At 39.4% G+C, this 14696-nt stretch overlaps 1 protein-coding gene across 2 annotated transcripts in view; it reads right to left on the minus strand.

Moving 5' to 3' along the window:
• NUP210L (nucleoporin 210 like) overlaps nt 1-14696 on the minus strand; it is a 99838-nt gene that overhangs the window by 34799 nt on the left and 50343 nt on the right. For both annotated transcript variants that reach the window (XM_086392819.1, XM_086392818.1), the window contains exons 15-17: nt 12192-12413; nt 11091-11264; nt 3696-3888 (exon numbers count right to left, since the gene is read on the minus strand). In XM_086392819.1, the coding sequence (XP_086248945.1) occupies nt 3696-3888; nt 11091-11264; nt 12192-12413 (589 nt within the window). The remainder of the gene's footprint in view (nt 1-3695; nt 3889-11090; nt 11265-12191; nt 12414-14696) is intronic.

A 14696-nucleotide genomic window follows, 5' to 3' on the forward strand; every position in this document is an offset into this window, starting at 1 on the left:
TGTTACCAGTATTGTATACTCTTATACAATAATTAAGAGTATACTATAGGCTATGATATCAGAGAACTTGTGGCTTCATCTATTTATTGCTATGATTTCAGGGCCTAAAACTCAGCCTAGAATATAATAAGAACTCAATAAATGTTTAATGAATGAGTAAACTTACTAAACAGGGATATGTCAGTCTCCCATAACTGCAATGAGGATAACAGGAAATGTATGTATGATAATGTATGTATCAGACTTCCTTTATGGTACAATGGTTAAGAATCCACCTTTCAATGCAGAGCATGTGGGTTCAATCCCCCGTCAGAAAACTAAGATCCCACTTGCTGTGGGGCAACTAAGCCCAGGAGCCACAATACTGAGCCTGCCACTCTAGAGCCCATGCTCCACAACAGAAGCTCCCCTCGTGCCGGAACTAGAGAAAGCCCAGCCGCCACAACTAAGACCCAGTGCAGCAAAAAAAATACAAATAAATAAAAAATTAAAAGATAAAAATTAAAAAGTATATAAAGTATTTAGTGTAGTATCTGGCATGTCATAAGAGCTCAATAAATTACTAGACTTAAACTATTTCCAGAAGAATTTTAAGACAGAGTTTTGTATTTATTCTTTAGAAGGATCATTCTGGACAGTAGTATGCAGGATGGATTAGACGGTAGGAGAAACACATGGAGATCAGTTAGGAGGCTACTATGGTGATATAGGATAGAGGTTATGAGGATATTAGTGATGAAGTTAGAGAGGAAGGGATAAAACAAAAAAAAAAACATTTAGAAAATAAAATGGATGGTATGTGGTGATTCATCATTACAGGGTATAACAAGCATCTCTTTCTTCCCTACCACTTTTTACATTAACTGTATCACATTATCAGTATTTTAATGTTATAGTATCACATACATATGAGTACTATGATATAGTATGTAGTTAAGCCCTTAAATTGGTCCTGAGTATAAATCATGGCATCTGGTCCCATCACTTCATGGGAAATAGATGGGGAAACAGTGGAAACAGTGTCAGACTTTAGTTTTTTGGGCTCCAAAATCACTGCAGATGGTGATTGCAGCCATGAAATTAAAAGACGCTTACTTCTTGGATGAAAAGTTATGACCAACCTAGATAGCATATTCAAAAGCAGAGACATTACTTTGCCAACAAAGGTCTGTCTAGTCAAGGCTATGGTTTTTCCAGTGGTCATGTATGGATGTGAGAGTTGGACTGTGAAGAAAGCTGAGAGCTGAAGAATTAATGCTTTTGAACTGTGGTGTTGGATAAGACTCTTGAGAGTCCCTTGGACTGCGAGGAGATCCAACCAGTCCATTCTGAAGGAGATCAGCCCTGGGATTTCTTTGGAAGGAATGATGCTAAAGCTGAAACTCCAGTACTTTGGCCACCTCATGCAAAGAGTTGACTCATTGGAAAAGACTCTGATGCTGGGAGGGACTGGAAGCAGGAGAAGGGGACGACAGAGGATGAGATGGCTGGATGGCATCACTGACTCGATGGACGTGAATCTGGGTGAACTCCGGGAATTGGTGATGGACAGGGAGGCCTGGTGTGCTGCGATTCATGGGGTCGCAAAGAGTCGGACATGACTGAGTGACTGAACTGAACTGATAAACTCCCTGGTGGAGGGAGCTTCTTCCCTGGTGGCTCAGAGGGTAAAGGGTCTGCCTGCAATGTGGGAGACCCGGGTTCTATCCCTGGGTCTGGAAGATCCCCTAGAGAAGGAAATGGCAACCCACTCCAGTACTCTTGCCTGGAAAATCCCATGGACAGAGAAGCCTGTTAGGCTACAGTCCGTGTAGGAAAGAGTTGGACGTGACTGAACGACTTCACTTTCACTTATAAACTCCCTGAGGGTAAGGAAAAGATTAAATCTTATTTCTCTAATGTTTCTTTTTATTTTTTATTTTTGGCTGTGCTGGGTCTTTGTTGCTGTGAGCAGGCTTTCTCTAGTGGTGGCGAGTGGGGTCTACTCTTTGTTGTGATGCATGTTGCGGAGCATGGGGTCTAGGCATGGATTCAGTAGTCACGTCACACGGGCGTGGTTGTCCTGTGGCATGTTGGATTTTCCAAGATCAGGGATCAAACTTGTGTCCCCTGTATTGGCAGGTGGATTCTTAACTACCACCAGGGAAGTTCCTCTCTGGTGTTTCTTTCTCAATTGAATGGTCACCTAAATGGCAAAATAATTTGAAAAAGAATAGATACATGTATACTTTGTTGTATGCCTGAAAACTAACACAACATTGTTAATCAACTATGCTCCAACATAAAATTTAAAGTTAAAAGAATGAATGGTGGGCTTCCTTGGTGGTCCAGTGGTTAAGAACGCGTCCTGCAATGCCTGGTCCAGGAAGATCCCATATGCTGTGGAGCAACTAAGCCGGTGTGCCACAACTACTGAGCCAGCATTCTAGAGCCCATGAGCTGCAACTCCTGAGTCCATGCACTGCAACTACTGAAGCCCGTGTGCCTAGAGCCTGTGCTTTGCAACAAAAAAGCCACCGCAGTGAGAAGCCCGCACACTTCAATGAAGAAGAGCCCCTGCTGGCCGCAACTAGAGAAAGCCTGTGTGCAGCAACGAAGACTCACCATAGCCAAAAAATAAAATAAATAAATTAAAAAAAAAAAAAAAGGTTACCAAATGTTCACACCAGAAACCTAAAATTACCCTTTGAACCATTTTCTTCTTCACTTTTGGGATTAATCTGTGGTAGATTGTTATATTGGGCTTCCCTGGTGGCTCAGTGGTAAAGAATCTGCCTCCAATGCAGGAGAAGTGGGTTTGATTCCTGGGTTGGGAAGATTCCCTAGAGGAAGGCATGGCAACCCACTCTAGTATTCTTGCCAGGAGAATCCCATGGACAGAGGCGTCTAGCGGGCTACAGTCCATGGGGTAGCAGAGTCGGAGCTGACTGAAGCAACTGAGCATGCACTCAGATTGTTATATTAATGGCTTACAGTGGTATCCATGCTCTTGAGTAGTCCTGGCCCACCAAGACTCTGGTTTTGGCCAGGTGACTTGTTTTGGAGAACAGAACCTCAGCAAGTGTGATACCAGCAGAGGCTTGATGACTGACTGCCCATGAGGGCTTTTTGCCCTCTTAGAATTTCATCTTGGGCCTCTTGCTCTCTCTCTACGTAAGTCTCATCTTCTATTTCTTCTTTCTGCCTTGCCAGTGTAAATGTTACTTTCTCAGGGCAGCCTTCTTTGATCTAAACTAGGTTAGGTTCTTCTGTTATAAATGCACCCCACATTTTCACTTCAGAACATCTAACACAATTGTAATGTTTAAAGTCTGGTTTTCCCAACTGGACTGTAAGTCTATGAGGGCAGAGGCTGTGAGTGTCTCATTTACCATTAAATCTCCAAGCAGAGGGCCTTACATGTAGAAGTCACTCAATAAACACTGGCTAACAACTGAATAATATTTCCAAAGTTTTAGGCAAATAATAGGCAACCAGTCCATTTAAAAATTAATTTAGTTTTGTGTTCTTGTGAGGAATGTTGGACTCTAGACCCTAACTTTGCAAACAAGGGCATTTACCCTTATGTTTTCTAAAAAATACAAAGATTGAAGATGAATGGTAAGATAGGATAAATAAACTCTCACGCACAGGGAAATACTTAGTGCATAACCATTTAGTACGTATATAAAAAGATTCATAAATGTTTACAATACCATGTAGCCGGGTCTGCCCACTGCCATCATCCTTTGCTACCATCTCCACTGAATTATAATTTTCAAAATGAGCTAGTGTTTCATTTAAGGATTTCCATTCTAGCATTAGTGAACTGAAATTATCAAACTTTCTCCTGTGTTGATCAAACACTGCCAGTTCTAGGACTGTATCTCTCAGGCTTGATACAGGAATCTATATGAAAATAAAAAGTAAGAAAAGAAAAAAACAATAGCTTAAGAGGTGGCAAGATATTTCTGAAGCTAGGGATCATGTTTTCTCCCAATATTTTTTGACAGTTTTCAAAGGTACAGATACGTTAAAAGAATGGTATAATGATACCTATATATACTTCATCCCAATTCACCATTTATATTCTCTATCTCTCCCTCTAATTTTACACTCCCTGTGAGTGTATTTGTGTGGGTGTGTGTCTTTTTTTTTTTTTTTTGGCCAAATGATGTAGGTATCATGGCACTTCACCCCTAACTACCTCAACATGCATTTCTTAAGAATGAATAGCAAAAACTATGTTATGTATTATGTATTATAATACATAACAATATTAAACTTAATTAAATGTTATGTATTATACAGTCAGTATTTCAATTTCCCCAAATGCCCCCCAAATGTCTTTTATACCTGTTTAAAATTTTTTCTCTAGATTTGATTTTGATATTCATATGCTCTTGGACAGGATGACCAGGGTGACTCAACATCATAAAAATTTCAGTTGTTCTGACTTTATATATGAATTTAACATAATTCTAACAAAAATTTAAGGGAATCTATATCCACATAGACATAGATTTGAGGGAATTTATGTCCACAAAACAAAGAGGACAAAGAATAACACATTACAGAACTACTGCAGGAAAGTCACTAAACAAACAGCCACTGCAAACAACAATGAAAACCAGTATTACAAAACCTAATTAGTGGGAGAATCTGATTTCAGAGTTGCTACATCATGTTATTTTAAATGTCAAGGTTTCAATTAAAAATTATTGCAAATGCAAAGAAACAAGAAAGTAGGATCCATACATAGGAAAAAAGAAAAGAGCAGTCAATAGAAACTGTCCCTGAGGATGCCCAGATATTAGACTTACTAGATAAAGGCTTTTAATCAACTGTTTTGTTCAAAGAAAGAAAGAAGTCCATGTTTAAATAACTAAAGGAAAGCATAAATATGATGTACCATCATATATAAAATATTAGTAAAGAGACAGAAATTATAAAACAGAACCAAAGAGGAATTCTAAATTGAAAATTATAATAATTGAAATGAAAATTTTACTAGATGAACCCAACAGCAGATAAGAACAGGCGGAAGAAAATATCAGAAAACTTGAAGATGAGTTCAGTTCAGTTGCTCAGTCGTGTCCAACTCTTTGCGACCCCATGGACTATAGCACAACAGGCCTCCCTGTCCATCGCCAACTCCCGGAGTTTACTCAAACTCATGTCCATTGAGTCAGTGATGCCATCCAGGGATATCATCCTCTGTCATCCCCTTCTCCTCTTGCCTTCAATCTTTCCCAGCATCAGGGTCTTTTCCAATGAGTCAGTTCTTCACATCAGGTGGCCAAATTATTGGAATTTCAGCTTTAGCATCAGTCCTTCCAATGAACACCCAGGACTGACCTCCTTTAGGATGGACTGGTTGGATTTCCTTGCAGTCCAAGGGACTCTCAAGAGTCTTTTCCAACACCACAGTTCAAAAGCATCAATTCTTTGGCGCTGAGCTTTCACTGTAGTCCAACTCTCACATCCATGCATGACTACTGGAAAACCCATAGTTTTGACTAGGTAGACCTTTGTTGGCAAAGTAATGTCTCTGCTTTTTAATATACTGTCTAGATTGGTCATAACTTTTTTTCCAAGGAGCAAGCGTCTTTTAATTTCATGGCTGCAGTCACCATCTGCAGTGATTTTGCAGCCCCCCAAAAATAAAGTCTCTCACTGCTTCCACTGTTTCTCTGTCTATTTGCCATGAAGTGATGGGAGCAGATGCCATGATCTTAGTTTTCTGACTGTTGAGTTTTAAGCCAACATTTTCACTCTTCTCTTTCAATTTCATAGAGAGGCTCTTTAGTTCTTTGCTTTCTGCCATGAGGGTGGTGTCATCTGCATATCTGAAAGTTTGAAAACTTTAGTTGCTCAGTCGTGTCTGACTCTTTGTGACCTCATGGACTGTAGCCTACTAGGCTCCTCTGTCAATGGGATTTTCCAGGCAAGAGTACTGGAGTGGGTTGCCATTTCCTTCTCCAGAGGATCTTCCCGACCCAGGGATCGAACCCAGGTCTCCCACATTGTAGGCAGACACTTTACCGTCTGAGCCACCAGGGAAATCCTCTGCATATCTGAGGTTACTGATATTTTTCCTGGCAATCTTGATTCCAGTTTGTGTTTCATCCAGCCCAGCGTTTCTCACGATGTACTCTTCATATAAGTTAATTAAGCAGGATGACAATATACAGCCTTGATGGACTCCCTTCCCTATTTGGAACCAGTCTGTTGTTCCATGTCCAGTTCTAAGTGTTGCTTCAGGACCTGCAAACAGATTTCTCAAGAGGCAGGTCAGGTGGTCTGGTATTCCCATCTCTTTAAGAATTTTCCAGAGTTTGTTGTGGTCACACAGTCAAAGGCTTTGGCATAGTCAATAAAGCAGAAGTAGATGTTTTTCCGGAACTCTCTTGCTTTTTCGATGATCCAACAGATGTTGGCAATTTATCTCTGGTTCCTCTGCCTTTTCTAAGTCCAGCTTGAACAGCTGGAAGTTCATGATTCACGTACTGTTGAAGCCTGGCTTGGAGAATTTTGAGCATTACTTTACTAGTGTGTGAGATGAGTGCAATTGTGTGGTAGCTAGAACATTCTTTGGCATTGCCTTTCTTGGGGATTGGAATGAAAACTGACCTTTTCCAGTCCTGTGGCCACTGCTGAGTTTTCCAAATTTGCTGGCATATTGAGTGCAGCACTTTCACAGCATCATCTTTCAGGATTTGAAATAGCTCAACTGGAATTCCATCACCTGCACTAGCTTTGTTCGTAATGATGCTTCCTAAAGCCCACTTGACTTCACATTCCAGGATATTTTGCCCTAGATTGATGATCACACCATCATGATTATCTGGGTTGTGAAGATCTTTTTTGTATAGTTCTTCTGTGTATTCTTGCCACCTCTTCTTAATATCTTCAGCTTTTATTAGGTCTATTCCATTTCTGTCCTTTATTGTGCCCATCTTTGCAGGAAATGTTCCCTTGGTATCTCTAATTTTCTTGAAGAGATTTCTAGTCTTTCCCATTCTGATGTTTTCCTCTATTTCTTTGTACTGATCACTGAGGAAGGCTTTCTTATCTGTCTTTTCTATTCTTTGGAACTCTACATTCAAATGGGTATATCTTTCCTTTTCTCCTTTGCGTTTCACTTCTCTTCTATTCACAACTATTTGTAAGGCCTCCTCAGACAATCATTTTGCCTTTTTTGCATTTCTTTTTCTTGGGGATGGTCTTGATCCCTGCCTCCTGCATAATGTCATGGACCTCTGTCTGTAGTTCTTCAGGCATTCTGTCTATCAGATCTAATCCTTTCAGTCTGTTTGTCACTTCCACTGTATAATTGTAAGGGAATTGATTTAGGTCATACCTGAATGGTCTAATGGTTTTCCCTACTTTCTGCAATTTAAGTCTGAATTTGGCAATAAGGAGTTCATGATCTGAGCCACAGTCAGCTCCTGGTCTTGTTTTTGCTGACTGTATAGAGCCTCTCCATCTTTGGCTGCAAAGAATATAATCAATCTGATTTCAATATTGACCATCTGGTGATGTCCAGTGTTCTCTTGTGTTGTTGGAAGAGGGTGTTTGCTATGACCAGTGGGTTCTTTTCGCAAAACTCTATTAGCCTTTGTCCTGCTTCATTCTGTACTCCAAGGCCAAATTTGCCTATTACTCCAGGTATTTCTTGACTTCCTACTTTTGCATTCCAGTCCCCTATAATGAAAAGGACATCTTTTTTGAACTAGGCTGATGAACGGAAATTTGTATGCAGGTCAGGAAGCAACAGTTAGAACTGGACATGGAGCAACAGACTGGTTCCAAATAGGAAAAGGAGTTCTTCAAGGCTGTATACTGTCACCATGTTTATTTAACTTATATGCAGAGTGCATCATGAGTAACGCTGGACTGGAAGAAGCTCAAGCTGGAATCAAGATTGCCGAGAGAAATATCAATAACCTCAGATATGCAGATGACACCACTCTTATGGCAGAAAGTGAAGAGGAACTCAAAGGCCTCTTGATGAAAGTGAAAGTGGAGAGTGAAAAAGTTGGCTTAAAGCTCAACATTCAGAAAACGAAGATCATGGCATCCACTTCATGGGAAATAGATGGGGAAACAGTGGAAACAGTGTCAGACTTTATTTTTCTGGGCTCCAAAATCACTGCAGATGGTGACTACAGCCATGAAATTAAAAGACGCTTACTCCTTGGAAGGAAAGTTATGACCAACCTAGATAGCATATTCAAAAGCAGAGACATTACTTTGCCAACAAAGATCCGTCTAGTCAAGGCTATGGTTTTTCCAGTGGTCATGTATGGATGTGAGAGTTGGACTGTGAAGAAGGCTGAGCGCCAAAGAATTGATGCTTTTGAACTGCGGTGTTGGAGAAGACTCTTGAGAGTCCCTTGGACTGCGAGGAGATTCAACCAGTCCATTCTAAAGGAGATCAGCCCTGGGATTTCTTTGGAAGGAATGATGCTAAAGCTGAAACTCCAGTACTTTGGCCACCTCATGCGAAGAGTTGACTCGTTGGAAAAGACTCTGATGTTGGGAGGGATTGGGGGCAAGAGGAGAAGGGGACGACAGAGGATGAGATGGCTGGATGGCATCACTGACTCGATGGACATGAGTCTGGGTGAACTCTGGGAGTTGGTGATGGACAGGGAGGCCTGGCGTGCTGCGATTCACGGGGGTCACAAAGAGTCAGACACGACTGAACAACTGATCTGATCTGATCTGATCTGCATGTGTGCTCACGCTTTAGTCGTGTCCAACTCTGTGACCCCAGGGACTGGGGCCCGCTAGGCTCCTCTTTGAATCAGGTTCTCCAGGGAAGAATACTGGAGTGGCTTGCCATTTTCTTCTCCAGGGGATCTTTCCAACGCCTTGATCAAACCCACGTCTCCTGCATTACAGGCGGATTCTTTTTTTTAAAAAAATAATTTTACTGATTTATTTATACTGTTCTTGGTCTTTGTTGCTGTGCGGGCTTTTCTCTAGCTGTGGCAAGTGGGGATACTGTCTATTGTGGTGCCGGGGCTTCTCACAGCAGTGGCTTCTCTTGTTGCCGAGCATGGGACCCACCTTCAGTTGTTGTGGCTACTAAGCTCTAGAGCACAGGATCAATAGTTGTGGAGCACGGGCTTAGCTGCTCCACGGCATGTGGGATCTTCCCAGATCAGGGATTAAGCCTGTGTTTCCTGCATTGGTAGGCTGTTTCTTTACCATTGGGCCACCAGGGAAGCCCAAGATCTAACAAAAATAGAGGGAATTTGTTGGTAGTAGACCTGCCCTACAAGAAATACTAAAATGAGTCCTTCTAGATAAAATGAAAGGTCACTGGACAGTAACTTGAAAGCCCGTGAAGAAATAAGAGTTTAGTAACAATAACTACATAGGTAAATATATAGAACAGTATAAATATGCTTTTGCTTGTAATTATTTTTCTATCTTATTTAAAATACAAATGCATAAAGCAATAATTATGACTGATGAGCATACATGTATAAAGATATATGACAATAGTTTAAAGAAGGGGAAAGGAAATAGGGCTTTATAGAAATAATAGGTTTCAACCATTATTGAAATTAAGTTGATATTATTCCAAACTAGTTTGTTAAAAGTTAACATGTTAGTTGTAATCCCTAGGGCAATAACTAACAAAATAACTTAAAATAATATAGTCAAAGAAAGGACAAGAGGATTAAAATGTACAGTATAAAATATCTACTTAACACAAAAAAGGAAGAAATGGAAGAAAAGAAAAAACAAAAAAAACATAAGATAAATGGTAAAATGGTAGCTATAAATCCAATCTTATCAGTAATTATGCTAATTGTAAATAGATTACACACTGATCAGAATCCCCTGCATTGGGATCTTGGAGTCTTAGCTACTGGACCACCAGGGAAGTCCAAGTGCTTTGTTAAAAGGTGAATAATTTATAAAGTTCAAATAATAGTATTTAATGTTGAATTTGGGTCTGAAAAAAAAATGACTCCCTAACCTGCAATATCTCATATGTTCTTTTACAATGAAAAGGCAGTGTAGCAAAAAAAGTTAGTAATGTGCTTTGGAGTTAGACATAAGATGCTACTTTCTAGCTTTATGACCTTGGGAAAATTATTCAACTTTTAGGATCCTTAGTTTCTTCATCTGTAAAATGGGGATAATTAATGCATTGTTCTGTTCTGCAAAATCTCAGAAATGACTTATTTTCTCCTACGCTTGAAATCATAGTTAACCTCATGTAGTGTATAGTTTGGGCTTCCCTGGTGGCTCAGACAGTAGAGAATCCACCCACAATGCAGGAGACTTGGGTTCAATCCCTGAGTCGGAAAGATCCCTTGGAGAAGGAGATGGCAACCCACTCTAGTAATCTTGCCTGGAGAATTCCATGGACAGAGATGCCTGGAGGCTACAGTCCATGGGGTCACAGAGTCAGATATTACTGGGGGACTAACACTCACTTTCACTTTCTGATGTTCTAGTTTCTAGGTTAAATAACTCATTTATTCCTTAATCCCTGTTGCCTAACTTCTAGCTACGTTATTGGTTATCACTATTTTTCATATCAGTTTGGAGTAGAGGTGAATTCAATATGTTACTGATAATGCTAATAAAAAGGTTTAGTAGGGAAGGATACTAGCAAAACAATTTGGTAGTTCTCAATTATCTGTTGTCATAAGGTGGCGCTAGTGGTAAAGAACCTGACTGCCAATACAGGAGCCATAAGAGATGTGGGTTCCATCCTTGGGTTGGGAAGATCCCCTGGAGGAGGGCATGGCAACCCACCCCACTATTCTTGCCTGGAAAATCCCACGGACAGAAGTGCCTGGCGGGCTACAGTCCATAGGATCACAAAGAGTCAGACAAGACTGAGGTGACTTAGTTCGCATGCATGCACCTAAGTACAACAAGCAAAGTCACTGTCACTAAGTATAGCCAACTATAACCACTTCTCAGACACTATCAGAGACTGGATAATACATAAATAAAAGGGTTTCCTTAAATTCAATTCAATTCCTTAAATTCAATAAGACAAAAGCTGTATTTCCGACCATTTATGTCAAAGCATGGGAGACAAAGGGCAAGTTGGTTGAAAACACCATACTTACCAGTTGTTTGTTGTGCTGTGGCAGAGGACATGGCTGGGCACCAGCTGGCACCTTATATACTGGAGTTATAGACATGCTGGCAGGGTGGGCACATAGGAAGCGTACCTGCACAACCTCTACAGCTGGACTAGGGTTCAGGACACCTGGATGATTTCCAATCTGAAATGTCAGGATCTTTAAGAAAACACAAGGGCAAGAGGTAGACACCTGATATCATAGAAACAAAGGGAACATTAAAAAAAATCTAACCGACCAATTACTTCAGTCTTTTCCTTCACCAAACCTTTGTTACCAGTTGGTAAAAACTAATTTGTGTTTCAACTCATTTCTGATGTAAATACTAATTAATAATAGGATGTAAAAACAAAAAGTTAGAGAGCTTCAAAAGGGGATAACTAGGCTTGAAATCACTAGTAGCTAGTCATACTATACAGAATAGTTCACTAGAGATATTAAAATGAACCTCATTTGAATATAACACAGTTCTTATTAAGTTAAAATCATATATGGATTCCCTGAGGATTGGTTAGCTGGGCTATGCTTCATAGTCATACATTACATTCTCAATCTTGGTCAATCTGAAAACCTTTGTTATTGGCCTTGGTCTACCAAGGTATAGCTATGGTTAAAGCCATCACTACCTCTAAAAATAACCAAAACTAATTCAACTGATAAAGGGAAATATATTAATTACTCATATCAGCAAAGATCCAACTGGTTCTTCAAAACTGAAAAACATAGATGACACTTAAAATTTCCCTTCCTCACATTCTTTGGAGATGAAAAACTATATATCCTCTAGTCTATACAACAAGGAGTTGAATTATAGTGATAAAATGATTGAAATAAACTCCCTGCTACAAAAAGATCTTGAACTATTTGGTTAGTGAACTGTTAGAATTTTCAAATGAGCAAACCAAAACCTTTGGATACATTTAAAGGATAGTAAGGTTTAAAAATCAGATCTCTTAGTCAACAATTAGAATTTTCCTATCTAGTCCATACACTAAATCCATTAGCAGCTGAAAAGGGATGGCTAGAAGGATGAAAGACTTAGCGTACTGTTGCTAAAAGAAATGTTAGAAAAGATCATTTTCCTACTTGTTCCCCTAAATCCAGGCACAGGACCCGATAGATGTACTGATTCTGTTTTCTTTTAGCTGGCAGTCGGACTTGTGTTATTCTCATTTTCTCTGTCTTCTCCATGCTCAGCTCCAGAAAGAATCGTGAGGGCTCGAGGATCCATGGCTGAGGGCCCCCTTCAAATATCATTTCCTTTACAGAGTGCCATGTCACCAATGCCACTTCCACAGGGTTTAGAGCCTGATGACATTTAAAGAAATTAATCCCTAACTGGTTAGAGAATTCAACAGTTTTCTAAAGTGAAAAACTGGTTATAATGTAAAAGACAGTAGATTTAATTTCCAAATTAGGAGACATGTGTGTCATGCTTCTTATTTGGAATGGTTCTCAATCTCTGTTCTAATTTGGATCCCACCTATCATTCAACCAAATTCATGTGTCACCCTATCCATTAATTTGTCTAATGATTCCAGACCACAACTACTTCTATATCCTCTAAGCTCCTATAGTATTTATTACTACCATTCATCTGTATACTTATTTATTCCCTTATGCTATTTAAATGTGTCAAATTTTCATAAATATACATCTGATAATTCTTCTTAACTCTCTAGTTACATAAACTTAAGGGAAAAGATTATTTTATACCCCAAATTTTTAAAATAATCTCTCTTCCTCAGTGGAATTTAGTATGATGTTGGACACATAAGAGGCATTTGAATAAATAACTGCATAAACATTTTTTCTTTTTTTAAAAACTTGAAGTCTAGTTGGCATATAACATTATACTTGTTTCAGGTGTGCACCATAATGATTTGATATTTGTATACACTGGAAAATAATCACAATGTCTAGGTACCATCTGTCATATTGCATAAGAATTTTATTTTATTTTTTATTTCTGGCTGCAGTGTGCAGGCTTCTCATTGCAATGGGCTCTCACTGCGGAGCATGGGCTCTAGGTGCACAGGCTCCAGCAGTTGCAGCACGTGGGCTCAGTGGTTGCAGCACACAGGCTTAATTGCCTGGCAGCATATGGGATCTTCCCAGACTAGGGGTTGAACTCATGTTCCCTACATTGGCAGGCGCATTCTCAACCCACTGGACCACCAGAGAAGTCCCTGTATAAGAATCTTAAGTGGATATTTTACTGAAGTATCAAAGAATTCTTACCATAAAAATCTGAATATAATACATCTATACAGTTCATCTGTTTCTCAAAGAACTCTCACCTAAGAGGTAGTCAAGACAGGTATTATTCACTCCAGTATCCAGAGGAGTTGTATTCTACTTAAAGATGAGGAAACTGGTTTTAGGGGAATGGAGTATTCTCAAAGTGTAGGTTAGTTTTGTATGGCACACAGTGTCTATAACAATGACTAAGTTGCAAAATGAAATATATAGTTGAAGCAATCATTTCAAAAATGTAAGCAAACTATGTTTTAGTATTTCTTCTCTGAACTAGTCAATCATATATATATGATTCATATATACTGAATATTCACATATTCATATATAGTGAATACTATTAACATTAAAATTCCTCTAACGGCAGTATTTCTCTTGAAAATGTATACATAATTCAATTAAATAAGTATTCATTGATGGCCTACTGGTGATATAGTAATATCAACAGAAAGCCAATATAAAGCCCTGCCTCACAGTGAAGCTAATAGTCTGGAAAAGACAGATCTGAAGTAGGTAAAGAGTATAATGAGTGTTACAAAAAGGCACAGCAGAGAGTGCCAAAACAAACCTCAAATAGAAGAAATTAAACTAGTCAGAGGCTTCATGGAAAGTTTCCCTGAGAAAGCAAAACTAGAGTTATTCCTTGTTCCTAGATGTATATAGTCTAAAACTAATCAGATAAACTGAATTGGACAGATACATAAGAACAAACTGAGAACTATATAATGTACTAAAACATAATGATAACAAAAGTAAAACATACATGTATTTTTCAGCAGCTAAAAAAAAATATATGACCAAAGAACTAGGTAGAAATAGAAAATCATCTTACTTCTTTTAAGGAGAGTTTTCATTTAGAGGAGATCTGATTTGTGAGACATTCAGTAAATATAAAATTAGGGTAAGGATAATGATAAAACTAAGACAAAACCTTATGAAATGACAATGAACTGCAGCCAAGCACTCTCACTTAATTAGGCAAGAAGGATAATTCAACCACTAAGAGGATGAATGAACTATGCTCAGACTGTATGTTTAATCGAGACTAGGGAATTCCTTGGTGGTCCAGTGGTTAAGAATCCATCTGCCAGTGCAGAGGACACGGGTTCAATCCCTGGTCTGGGAAGATCCCAGGTGCTGTGGGCCAACTAAGGCCATGTGCCACAACTACTGAGCTCATGTGCAGCAACCACTGGGTCCCCAGGGCCTAGAGCCTGTGCTCTGCAACAAGAGAAGCCACCACAATGAGAAGCCTGCGTACCACAACAAACAGCAGCCCTGAGAAAGCTTGCATGCAGCAACAAAGACCCAGTACAGCCAAAAATAAATAAATAA

Source organism: Bos grunniens, chromosome 3, assembly GCF_055505025.1.
Source record: "Bos grunniens cultivar Pamir isolate PY7600 chromosome 3, Bosgru_T2T1.0, whole genome shotgun sequence".
In the NCBI taxonomy this organism is placed as follows: Eukaryota; Metazoa; Chordata; class Mammalia; order Artiodactyla; family Bovidae; genus Bos; species Bos grunniens.